The following is a 13,999-nucleotide window of genomic DNA, read 5'->3' as shown; positions in this document are numbered from 1 at the left end:
TTGCCACCATCAGAATTGCCCCATCAAAATTGCCCCATCATATTGCCACCATCAAAACTGCCCCATCAAAATTGCTTCCATCAGAACTGCCCCATCAAAACTGCCCCATCATATTGCCACCATCAAAACTGCTCCATCATATTGCCCTCATCAAAATTGCCCCATCAGAATTGCCCCATCAGAATTGCCCCCTTAAAACTGCCCCGTCATATTCCTCTATTATAAATCAGTACATGGTGTGTCTGTCCCCTCCCCCGGGCTCTGTATGTCATCAGAGCTGAGATGCTCCAGCCACCTCCCCCACTGCCCATCACTGTGTATGAGAAGCTTTGGTAACCATGGCAACAAAAGCGATGCTACGGCCCAGCGATGCCTATTGTCTCCTGGGATTGATGACAAATATCTCCCAGGAGGCATTGCAGAGAGGGGAGGAAATGCTGGGCCGCGGCCGAGGACAGGAAGTGCCGACTACTATACAGTATATAACAGTGAGTTTAAGGGAAAAATAGGCCAATTCTTTATCAGCACACACAGCAGATTTGGAGGGAAATTACTTTAAAATATGGGTGGAGCTCCACTTTAAGGTCCCGTTGTCACCGGCCCACTAGCGCATGAAAAGCGCAGCTAAAGCACCGCAAAAATGACCAGCGATTTAGGGCTGTTTTATCGGCTCTGCAGTGTGAAAGGGGTCTTACTACACAAGTCACTGTATGGTGATTGGAGATGGAAGTAGTGGTGAATGGCTTGTAGGAAATCCGCTTTTTCACATTTATGAACTTTCTCTTGATATTTGTAATTTTATAAGATAACTTTGTTGCTCTTCATGTTTATGTATTTTTGTACATTATATGTTATATAGATTGAAGTAGCTGTGAATAGATTGGAGTTGATCTGCCCTTCCTCACATGTATGAAAGTATTTTTGTAGTGAATGGAATTGTTATATCTGATCCCTATTGGTGGAATTATCACATCTAGTATAATATGGAAGACTGCAGCACTAGTATATAACATTCACACAATATAAATGTGAAAATATAACAATAAAAGTGAGACTCCTCATCACAAAACTCCCTATAAGTGTATAAATAACAATGGTATGGAGACTATTTCACTGATAACTAATGAAGAGAATTTATAATCAGCAGATATAAAATTAGTGCAGCAATATTAGTACAACATTTTCAAAAAAGTTCCAAATAAAGAACGATAATAATAAAATCTTCTCCACACCATAAGATCAAATCCTCCACCATGATGTTCTAAGGAAATCCCAAAGTACAATGGTGTCACTTTTAGTCAATGAAGTTTCCACAACATGAGTGAGACTTCTGTGACCATCAAAGTGAATCCCCACAAATGAATCCAAAACTTAGCAGAAGGTTGGAGGTGAAAGCCTAGAGGTCAGTGTGAGTGTGTATGGTCCAATCCCCATACAGGAATAATGAATGGATCACACCACCTCATCCACTTCTCATGTCACATTTAGTAATTGGGATCCACAAAAAGAGAAATCCTCCAATAGTGTAGATGATCGATCGTCTTTTATAAAGTGATCTCATATTAATGATTCCAATAAAGAGAAATGAGTTCCATTCATGTAGAGAATAGTTACATTCATTCCTGGGGGAGAAATTCATTTTCTTCTGGTAACATTCTTCTCTTCTTCTACAGATTGTCCTATAATCACCTGACAGACAGTTCCTGCCCCCACCTGGCATCTGGAATAAGAAATAACCAGACACTGAGGACACTGAGCCTGTCTGGGAACAATCTGGAGGGTCCTCAATTCAGGGATCTGATGGAAGCTCTGACAACAAGCCGGATAGAGGAATTACAGTGAGTATAACAGGACTGACTGAGACAATAATATTCTGGGACAGTTTTATATCTAAACCACATAAATAATATAGAAATATGAAAATGTCATCACTTTCCATCTTTAGACTCCATAAGGCTCCATGCACACTGGGCTTAAAAAATGTCAGTTCCCTTGGCAGAAAAAACTTTCATATAGAGATTTTATTGTACAAAGTTTAGACGAGTTTAGGAGAGTTTTGCATTTTTTCTGCCAGAAAGCTCCAATCAGAAACATGAACCAGAAGGTTTTTTTTTCCTGCCTCTAAACATTGAGCTCAAAGTATGTCTTGGAACATGGAGCTGCTTCTACAGGCAGAATACAAAACTCCTATAGTAGCAGCAATGTATCAAGCCAGTGTGCATGGAGCCTAAATATCCAATACTGGACTATTACACTAGATTACCAAAAGTATTGGGACACCTGCCTTTACACACACATGAACTTTAATGGCATCCCAGTCTTAGTCTGTAGGGTTCAATATGGAGTTGGCCCACCCTTTTCAGCTATAACAGCTTCATTTCTTCTGGGAATGCTGTCCACAAGGTTTAGGAGTGTGTCTATGGGAATGTTTGACCATTTTTCCAGAAGCACATTTGTGAGGTCAGGCACTAATGTTGGATGAGAAGGCCTGGCTCGCAGACTCTGCTCTAATTCATCCCAAAGGCGTCCTATCGGGTTGAGGTCAGGACTATGTGCAGGCCAGTCAAGTTCCTTCACCCCAAACTCGCTCATCCATGTTTTTATGGACCTTGCTTTGTGCACTGGTACACAGTCATTTTGGAACAGGAAGGAGCCATCCCCAAACTGTTCCCACAAAGTTGAGAGAATGAAATTGTCCAAAATGTCTTGGTATGCTGATGCCTTAAGAGTTCCCTTCACTGGAATTAAGAGGCCAAATCCAACCCCTGAAAAACACCCCCCACACCATAATCCCCCCTCCCCCCACACCATAATCCCCCCTCCCCCCACTCCATAATACCCCCCCACACCATAATCGCCCCTCCACCAAATGATTTGCCAGTGCACAAAGCAAGGTCTATAAAGACATAGATGAGTGAGTTTGGGGTGGAGGAACTTGACTGGCCTGCACAGAGACCTGACCTCAACCCGATAGAACATCTTTGGTATTATTTAGAGTGGAGACTGCAAGCCAGGCCTTCTAATCCAACATGATCGTTAGTATGGTGCTTTTGACAGCCAATTCTGATTCTTCATCTGACAAAAGCTGGATGTGCAGGCTATAAAATTTTTATCGTACATGAACTCAGCATCTGATTTTTGTTTAATCCAAAATAAATTGTGAGAGCAAGACTATGCATGCTAAGAAACAAAAGAATACATACAAAACTATTCAACACATCACGTCACTTCTGAAGTTGTATTCTGTCAGAAGGGAATTTTCATATGGAGAGTAACCTCTTCACTTTCGATATGAGACTAGCATGCCACAAAAAAATGGACGAACGGTCATCCAAAAATCTGATCGTGTGTACGAGGATTAAGACTGAGATGCCATTAAAGTTCATGTGCTTGTAAAGGCAGGCGTCACAATACTTTTGGTAATATAGTGTATGTCTAAACTACATAAACCTAATAATAATGGAGATATATTTCATCTCCTGGTTGTCTTTATATATCACCAATATCAGACAGTTCTCTAAAGCTGGATATAAAAATATAAAACATTTAATATCTGCGCTAAAAAACACGAACAACTTTGTGCAAATCGAATGAATGAAAACCAGCCGCCAGCAGGAAGTCTGATATAGAAGTACAAATAGTATAATATAATTCTATGTATAGAGCCCTACACTTAGTGATAAAATGTGTGATGAGACAAATGAGAAATCTGCTACCTACAATGTGTCCGAATACCAACACTTCTAATGTAGATGTGATAACTCCACCAATACTGATCAATAATACAAATTCACAGCTACTTCAATCTGTATAACATATAATGTACAAAAATACAATATCACCCGAGGTGTCCAGACAATGGCCGCAATCACATTACATAGAAGATAAAAAGCCTCCATGTCACTGCCTGGACTCCATCATACACGGCTGCAGTCCGGAGCGGTGTGTGCTCTGAGTTCTGTGTATACTCGTGTATATGATGGAAGTGTACAATCTGTGATTCTATATATATTTAAGGATTATGCACTATGGAGGCTTTTTCTTTTCTATGTAATGTGATTGCGGCCATTGTCTGGATACCTCGGGTGATATTGGAGATACTACCTGGAGGTCTGACATTCCGTGGCACAGTCTGTTCTCATCGGAAGCCGGCTTGAGTGGAGTGGCGCTGCTGGAAGGATATAAACAAGCGTGTCTGGGCCTTGTGGGGACAAACCTTTTGGTAAGTGACATGTTTGCTCACCGGTGTGGGGGAGGTTGATTGAAGTTGCTGCAAAGAGGTGGAAGTTGATCAGCATTGATTTAATCCATCTGGATGAATCTCTGGTATTTCTGTTAGACCCCCTTCACACTGAGGCAGTTTTCAGACATTTCAGCGCTAGAAATAGCACCTGAAAACTGCCTCCCATTTATTTGTATGAGTGCTTTCACACTGGGGCGGTGCGCTTGTGGGACATTAGAAAAAGTCCTGCAAGCAGCATCTTTGGGGCGGGTTATGAGCATTATAAATAGCGCTCCCAAAACGCCCCTACCCATTGAAATGAATGGGCAGCACTTCCAAGCACTTTGAACGCGCCGCAAAACTGGTCTTTTTTCTTTTTTTAAAGCTGTGTTCCGGCCGAATGTATACTTTTTAAATAAAAATAGCCCTATAATACACAAGCTTAATGTATTCTAGTAAAGTTAGTCTGTAAACTAAGGTCCGTTTTGTTAGATTATAGCATTAGTTTGTTATTTTATAAACTTCCAGCAGGCCGTGGCCATCTTAAGTGTGGGCATCTGAAGCCAGACTGTATTTCTTCCTGGATCTCATCCTTGCAGATCTCGCACATGCTCAGTGCAGCACAAGCAGTGTGATAGGTTTCAGGTCAGGTTTCCATAGCTACGGCAGTGTCAGAGGAAGTTACTGCCCCTTAGCTATGCAAACCTCTCCTCCCCTCCTCCCTCCAGGAATAAGTAAATAAATTACAATTGCATTATTTCTTGCATTGCCTACCTGCAAATGGCGTAGATCAAGTAAAGATGAATTTCTATGACATCACATCGTCCTGAGAAAATTGCATCACAACAACCCCCCGCAAATCGCATCACAACACCCCCGCAAATCGCATCACAACACCCCCGCAAATCGCATCACATAGCCCCCCGCAAATCGCATCACATAGCCCCCACAAATCACATCACAACAACCCCCGCAAATCGCATCACAACACCCCCGCAAATCGCATCACATAGCCCCCGCAAATCACATCACAACACCCCCGCAAATTGCATCACAACACCCCCGCAAATCGCATCACAACACCCCCGCAAATTGCATCACAACACCCCCACAAATCGCATCACATAGCCCCGCAAATCGCATCACAACACCCCCTGCAAATCGCATCATACAGCTCCCCACAAATCACATCACAACACCCCCCGCAAATTGCATCACAACACCCCCGCAAATCGCATCACATAGCCCCGCAAATCGCATCACAATACCCCCTGCAAATCGCATCATACAGCTCCCCACAAATCACATCACAACACCCCCCGCAAATTGCATCACAACACCCTCACAAATCGCATCACATAGCCCCCGCAAATCGCATCACAACACCCCCCACAAATGGCTTCACATTGCTCCCTGCAAATTGTATCACAACACCCCCCGAAAAAATCGCATCACATTGCCTCCAGCAAATCACATCATACAGCTCCCGTAAATCGCATCACAACACCCCCCAAAAATTGCATCACAACACAACCAAAAATCACATCACATAGCCCCCCACAAATCGTATTACAACACCCCCACAAATGGCATCACATCGCTCCCTGCAAATCACATCACAACACCCCCGCAAATCGCATCACATGGCCCCCTGCAAATTGCTTCACAACATCCCCCGCAAATGGCATTACATCACTCCCCGCAATTCGCATCACAACACCCCCCACAAATCGCATCACATTGCCCCCAGCAAAGCGTATCATAACACCCATCACATGCCCCCATCAAAACTGCCCCATCATATTGCCACCATCAAAACTGGTCCATCAAAATTGCCCCCATCAGAATTGCCCCATCAAAACTGCCCCATCATATTGCCACCATCAGAACTGCCCCATCAAAACTGCCCCATCATATTGCCACCATCAAAACAGCCCCATCAAAATTGCCCCCATCAGAATTGCCCCATCAAAACTTCCCCATCAAAACTGCCCCATCATATTAACACCATCAGAATTGCCCCCATCAAAACTGGCCCATCAAAGCTGCCCCATCAAAACTGCTCCATCATATTGCCACCATCAAAACTGCCCCATTATACCCCTATCAAAACTGCCCCCATCAGAATCGCCCCACCAAAACTGCCCCATCATATTGCCCCATCAAAACTGCCCCCATCAAAACTGCCCCATCATATTGCTACCATCAAAACTGCCCCCATCAAAACTGCCCCATAAAAATTGCCCAATAAAAAACTGCCCCATCATATTGCCACCATCAAAACTGCCCCATCAAAATTGCTTCCATCAGAACTGCCCCATCAAAACTGCCCCATCAGAATTGCCCCCTTAAAACTGCCCCATCATATTCCTCTATTATAAATCAGTACATGGTGTGTCTGTCCCCTCCCCCGGGCTCTGTATGTCATCAGAGCTGAGATGCTCCAGCCACCTCCCCCACCGCCCATCACTGTGTATGAGAAGCTTTGGTAACCATGGCAACAAAAGCGATGCTACGGCCCAGCGATGCCTATTGTCTCCTGGGATTGATGACAAATATCTCCCAGGAGGCATTGCAGAGAGGGGAGGAAATGCTGGGCCGCGGCTGAGGACAGGAAGTGCCAACTACTATACAGTATATAAAAGTGAGTTTAAGGAAAAAATAGGCCAATTCTTTATCAGCACACACAGCAGATTTGGAGGGAAATTACTTTAAAATATGGGTGGAGCTCCATTTTAAGGTCCCGTTGTCACCGGCCCACAAGCGCACGAAAAGCGCAGCTAAAGCACCTCAAAAATGACCGGCGATTTAGGGATGTTTTATCGACTCTGCAGTGTGAAAGGGGTCTTACTACACAAGTCACTGTATGGTGATTGGAGATGGAAGTAGTGGTGAATGGCTTGTAGGAAATCTGCTTTTTCACATTTATGAACTTTCTCTTGATATTTGTAATTTTATAAGATAACTTTGTTGCTCTTCATGTTTATGTATTTTTGTACATTATATGTTATATAGATTGAAGTAGCTGTGAATAGATTGGAGGAGATCTGCCCTTCCTCACATGTATGAAAGTATTTTTGTAGTGAATGGAATTGTTATATCTGATCCCTATTGGTGGAATTATCACATCTAGTATAATATGAAGACTGTAGCACTAGTATATAACATTCACACAATATAAATGTGACAATATAACAATAAAAGTGAGACTCCTCATCACAAAACTCCCTATAAGTGTATATATAATAATGGTATGGAGACTATTTCACTGATAACTAATGAAGAGAATTTATAATCAGCAGATATAAAATTAGTGCAGCAATATTAGTACAACATTTTCAAAAAAGTTCCAAATAAAGAACGGTAATAATAAAATCTTCTCCACACCATAAGATCAAATCCTCCACCATGATGTTCAAAGGAAATCCCAAAGTACAATGGTGTCACTTTTAGTCAATGAAGTGTCCACAACATGAGTGAGACTTCTGTGACCATCAAAGTGAATCTCCACAACTGAATCCAAGACTTAGCAGAAGGTTGGAGGTGAAAGCCTAGAGGTCAGTGTGAGTGTGTATGGTCCAATCCCCATACAGGAATAATGAATGGATCACACCACCTCATCCACTTCTCATGTCACATTTAGTAATTGGGGTCCACAAAAAGAGAAATCCTCCAATAGTGTAGATGATCGATCGTCTTTTATAAAGTGATCTCATATTAATGATTCCAATAAAGAGAAATGAGTTCCATTCATGTAGAGAATAGTTACATTCATTCCTGGGGGAGAAATTCATTTTCTTCTGGTAACATTCTTCTCTTCTTCTACAGATTGATGGGTAATCACCTGACAGACAGTTCCTGCCCCCACCTGGCATCTGGAATAAGAAATAACCAGACACTGAGGACACTGAGCCTGTCTGGGAACAATCTGGAGGGTCCTCAATTCAGGGATCTGATGGAAGCTCTGACAACAAGCCGGATAGAGGAATTAGAGTGAGTATAACAGGACTGACTGAGACAATAATATTCTGGGACAGTTTTATATCTAAACCACATAAATAATATAGAAATATGAAAATGTCATCACTTTCCATCTTTAGACTCCATAAGGCTCCATGCACACTGGGCTTAAAAAATGTCAGTTCCCTTGGCAGAAAAAACTTTCATATAGAGATTTTATTGTACAAAGTTTAGACGAGTTTAGGAGAGTTTTGCATTTTTTCTGCCAGAAAGCTCCAATCAGAAACATGAACCAGAAGGTTTTTTTCCTGCCTCTAAACATTGAGCTCAAAGTATGTCTTGGAACATGGAGCTGCTTCTACAGGCAGAATACAAAACTCCTATAGTAGCAGCAATGTATCAAGCCAGTGTGCATGGAGCCTAAATATCCAATACTGGACTATTACACTAGATTACCAAAAGTATTAGGACACCTGTCTTTACACACACATGAACTTTAATGGCATCCCAGTCTTAGTCTGTAGGGTTCAATATGGAGTTGGCCCACCCTTTTCAGCTATAACAGCTTAATTTCTTCTGGGAATGCTGTCCACAAGGTTTAGGAGTGTGTCTATGGGAATGTTTGACCATTCTTCCAGAAGCACATTTGTGAGGTCAGGCACTAATGTTGGATGAGAAGGCCTGGCTCGCAGACTCTGCTCTAATTCATCCCAAAGGCGTCCTATCGGGTTGAGGTCAGGACTCTGTGCAGGCCAGTCAAGTTCCTCCACCCCAAACTCGCTCATCCATGTTTTTATGGACCTTGCTTTGTGCACTGGTACACAGTCATTTTGGAACAGGAAGGAGCCATCCCCAAACTGTTCCCACAAAGTTGAGAGAATGAAATTGTCCAAAATGTCTTGGTATGCTGATGCCTTAAGAGTTCCCTTCACTGGAATTAAGAGGCCAAATCCAACCCCTGAAAAACACCCCCCACACCATAATCCCCCCTCCCCCCACACCATAATCCCCCCTCCCCCCACTCCATAATACCCCCCACACCATAATCACCCCTCCACCAAATGATTTGCCAGTGCACAAAGCAAGGTCCATAAAGACATAGATGAGTGAGTTTGGGGTGGAGGAACTTGACTGGCCTGCACAGAGACCTGACCTCAACCCGATAGAACATCTTTGGTATTATTTAGAGTGGAGACTGCAAGCCAGGCCTTCTAATCCAACATGATCGTTAGTATGGTGCTTTTGACAGCCAATTCCAATTTTTCGTCCGACAAAAGCTGGATGTGCAGGCTATAAAATTTTTATCGTACATGAACTCAGTATCTGATTTTTGTTTAATCCAAAATAAATTGTGAGAGCAAGACTATGCATGCTAAGAAATGAAAGAATACATACAAAACTATTCAACACATCACGTCACTTCTGAAGTTGTATTCTGTCAGAAGGGAATTTTCATATGGAGAGTAACCTCTTCACTTTCGATATGAGACTAGCATGCCACAAAAAAATGGACGAACGGTCATCCAAAAATCTGATTGTGTGTACGAGGATTAAGACTGAGATGCCATTAAAGTTCATGTGCTTGTAAAGGCAGGCGTCACAATACTTTTGGTAATATAGTGTATGTCTAAACTACATAAACTTAATAATGGAGATATATTTCATCTCCTGGTTGTCTTTATATATCACCAATATCAGACAGTTCTCTAAAGCTGGATATAAAAATATAAAACATTTAATATCTGCACTAAAAAACATGAACAACTTTGTGCAAATCTAATGAATGAAAACCAGCCGCCAGCAGGAAGTCTGATATAGAAGTACAAATAGTATAATATAATTCTATGTATATAGCCCCGTACACACGGTCGGACATTGTTCGGACATTCCGACAACAAAATCCTTGGATTTTTTCCGACGGATGTTGGCTCAAACTTGTTTTGCCTACACACGGTCGCACAAAGTTGTCGGAATTTCACACGGTCACGTACACCACGTACGACGAGACTAGAAAAGGCCGGTTCAGAACCAAGCGCGGCACCCTTTGGGCTCCTTTTGCTAATCTCGTGTTAGTAAAAGTTTGGTGAGAGACGATTCGCGCTTTTTCAGACTCGTGGCTTTCAGATCGTTTTCTGCTGTTCAGTTTGTGCTTGTGGGTTTGTATCTGCTCTTCAGTGCGTGCAAGCAAGTTCCGCGTGACTTAGTCATTGTATTCTTGTTCGTTCGTTACTGTTTTTCAGGTCGCTCTTCACAGGCCTTGCTGTTCTTCAGTGCATTCTGTTACTTCGTTCTGAGCAGCCGATCGTCTTCTAGCCATGTTTCGTATGTGTACTCCTCGTAGAGTTCGTGCTGTGCGGGGGCTTGGTGTTGGGGTCCTGACCTTGACACAAGTCCAGTCCATGAACAGGGTGGGGAGGAGTTCATGGACCAAGAATTGGTTGCTTCAGCGTGACCAGTTCTGTCATATGCCTTTGCTCCGTGAGATCCGTGTGAATAATCCTGATGATTTCAGGAACTTTCTCCGGATGACGGACCCCGTGTTTCACCGTCTGTTGGCTTCGCTGACCCCCTATATCAGCAGGAAGGATACCTGCATGAGGCAAGCAATCACTCCGGAGCAGAGGTTGGTCGCTACCTTGCGGTATTTGGCCACAGGGAGAAGCCTGCAGGACCTCAAGTTCTCGACAGGCATCTCCCCCCAGGCTCTTCTTTGTGGACATTTACTGCTTGTGTTTGTTTGAGCTGACCCTGACAGAAATGTGTGGAGTTCAGAAAATGTCGTGATTGTGTAACCTTATACAAAGCACTGTTGGCTGTTATTTACTAAATGCAAAGACACTTTGCACTACTACACTGAAACTGCACTTGTAGTGCAAAGAGTATTTGCTCTTAGGAAATTACCCCCATTTTCTCATAAAACAACAATTACATCACCCCAAAAATGTTGTAGCGTTGAGACAATAATCCACACATTCTTGATGAACAATCTTTTTAATACCTGCACAATCACATGTGCATTTACCAAAGGTTTTTCTGACAAACCAACATGTTTGTTGTATAACAATTTTTGTGTTGTCATTATCCAAAATCAAAATGTGCATTTTATAGAAAACAGGCCTGTGTAAAAGCCACAAGAAAGACACAAATCTTGATCTTACAAACGTCACATTTGGTAGAACTTGAAGGCAATATCAGACATGAGTATTTAGGAACTGTGTTTGATATTGCGTTCAGATGGGGGGAAATCACCCCAGGAAAAGCCAAATTTGGAAGATGCACACAAATTTCACAATGTCAACATGTGCTAGCTGCCATCACGGGGTATCAAGGGACGTGTTTTGGGGGAGAAAGCCCTTCCTCACCGCTACTTTATTATTGAGGAAGGGGTTGCACCCCCAAAATGCGTCCATTGATCTCCCGTGATGGCAGATAGCACATGTTGACACACTGTGTGCATCCTCCAAATTTGGCTTAGGGAAAAATCACAAAAACATTTCGCACATTGTAGCACACAAAAGAAGAAAGTGATTTGGAGGGGCTTTAAACTCGCCCCAAAACATCAATGATGTTTTTATATTTTGGAATAACATCATTGATGTTTTGCTTGATGTTTTCCAACTGTAAATTACACCCCATGATCTCCCCGATCAGGATCTGGGCACTTTCGGATGTGAAAGGATCTTCATCCACAACCTCACGATCACCTAAAAAGAGAGGAACCCCAAAATAAATTTGGTTTAAAAAAAATGCCGCCATCCATCTCTTATCTGAGCCTGTGGTCGCAGACACTCACCTGTTGTGGTGACTACTTCCACCACGTCTTCTTCCTCCTGCTCATCTTGTGTTGGGGGGATTTCCCCTTCTTCCAGAGGGGGGGGGGCTCTGGTCTCCTCGGATGAGGGGTGTCCTCCGAGTCTTTTCTCCCCTATGTAAAACAAAAATGGTATAATTAGCACACAGATATTTGATGGCAGAACTATAAAGATGAAACATTGCTTGGAAGTGGGGTACAATTGTCAATTTTAGCAGAGTTCCAAGATGTAGCTTTTTTAGTGTCCTTTGTCAAGCTGCAATACTTTACCTGTTTTGTACAAGCTTCACAGATGGAGACCCCCCTATAGTATACACTGGAGCACCTGTGTGGGCCCCCTAATAAAAAGGGTGTTCTTGTGTCCCACACTAGTGCTCCAGTGTCCAGACGTGAAAACAGCTGCTCAGTGTCCTCTCCTTACACACAATCTAGTTTGCATTTCATTCTAGTAACAAAGCCATCTACACAACCCAATTCTTTGAAGACAAGTATAGGGCGTCAAAATGGTGGCCAAATGCATATGGCCTAAACAATGGTATTTTATTGTCCGAAATAAAAATGTGTGATCCGAACGAATAATGTGCCCATGAACATGAAAGTTGCCATTTTAAACTGTACAACAGTTCCTAAAAGCACATGGAGCAGCACAAACGTAATAAACACCAAAAAAATAGGAACACAGCACAACTACTTACTTTTTTGCAGCACTCTCCGGATCTTTCTGTACTGCTCATGTTCTCTTAATTTGAGGTCCGATCACCGCTTCCTGAGCTGATCTTTGGATCGTTGTACCCCAAAATTCCGGTGCAGACTCCTGACCACTTTCGCCATGATCTTGGCCTTTCGGACATTGGTGTTGGGGTAAGGCCCATACTTTCCCTTATAGTCGGCCCTCTTCAGGATGTCCACCATCTCCAACATCTCCCCAAAGGACATATTTGAGTCCTTTAATCTCCTTATGGATCGGGACGTTTCAGGCTCCGGCCTTTCCTCCTCCTCCTCCTCGTTGCTACAGTTAGCAAGCACCTGCTGTCTATCCGCCATGTGCTCTTCCCCCACTGCGCCGAACGAAAAGGGGCGGGGAATAGACTAGAAAGAACTTCAGGGGCGGGCGGAGTTATATGCATGCGCAGTGTGTATAAATCGTAACGCGCGCGTCTTACGTACGATCTGTGAGCGGAGGAAGGAGCATCGGAGACGCCAATCGTGCTAACGAAGGTAGGATCTAAACTTGGGCCTATACTGCTTCGAAATGGAAGCCTATATTGTAACAAGATTAGGGGAGTTTGGCCTGACATTAGGGTTTGTCTTGTGTTGTGTCTTGCAGAGAAAATGGATGGGTTCAACGACCACAATTTCCTGCCCCTGTTTATTGACAAGTACAGAGAGCTGCCCTGTCTGTGGCAGGTCAGACACCCCCATTATAACCACAAACAGAAGAGGCAGGCAGCGCTGGAGAAACTGCTGGAGTTGGTGAAGCCGGTGGTCCCCACAGCAACCATCACCTATTTGAAAGCTTAAATTGGTGGCCTGAGGAGCACTTATCTTAGGGAGCGCAAGAAGGTCACAGATTCCCAGAGATACGGAGCTGCAGCAGATGACATTTATGTCCCCAGGCTGTGGTACTACGAGAGACTGTGATTTCTGTCAGACCAGACTGAAGTCAGGGAATCCCTCTCTACTCTTCCTTCCACGCTTCCTTCCATACCAGCTGAGGCTTCTGATGTCCAACCTGAGCCTTCCAGCCAGGAAGAAGTGGAGGAGCCCAGCTGGAGTCAGGTATAGCATTCTTCTACAGATTTCTGGTCAATAAATAAATGTTTTTGTTTTTTTTAAGAATAATTTTTATTGAAATTTAACATGCGTACAAATTAAGAAGATACATCAGGTTTCTTCAGCCGAAGTTGGTTAATGATACAAAGAAAAAACAAATGATACAGACATATTGAATATGAGTCCACATATAATATCACTTGTAATTTTCAGTGAATGTATTGTTGTCAATG

The 13,999-nt window shown here is 43.0% G+C and overlaps 1 protein-coding gene across 1 annotated transcript in view; it reads left to right on the top strand.

The window, feature by feature from the left end:
* LOC141116661 (ribonuclease inhibitor-like) overlaps positions 1 to 13,621 on the top strand; it is a 51,965-nt gene extending 38,344 nt beyond the window's left edge. Inside the window, exons 3-4 of the mRNA XM_073609054.1 lie at positions 1,674 to 1,838; positions 13,321 to 13,621. Of these exons, the coding sequence (XP_073465155.1) occupies positions 1,674 to 1,838; positions 13,321 to 13,369 (214 nt within the window). The 3' untranslated portion in view covers positions 13,370 to 13,621. The remainder of the gene's footprint in view (positions 1 to 1,673; positions 1,839 to 13,320) is intronic.
* The last annotated feature ends 378 nt before the right edge of the window (positions 13,622 to 13,999 follow it).

The sequence above is a fragment of the Aquarana catesbeiana genome, linkage group LG13 (genome assembly GCF_042186555.1).
Source record: "Aquarana catesbeiana isolate 2022-GZ linkage group LG13, ASM4218655v1, whole genome shotgun sequence".
NCBI lineage: Eukaryota > Metazoa > Chordata > Amphibia > Anura > Ranidae > Aquarana > Aquarana catesbeiana.
This window is presented reverse-complemented; position numbering and strand designations above follow the sequence as displayed.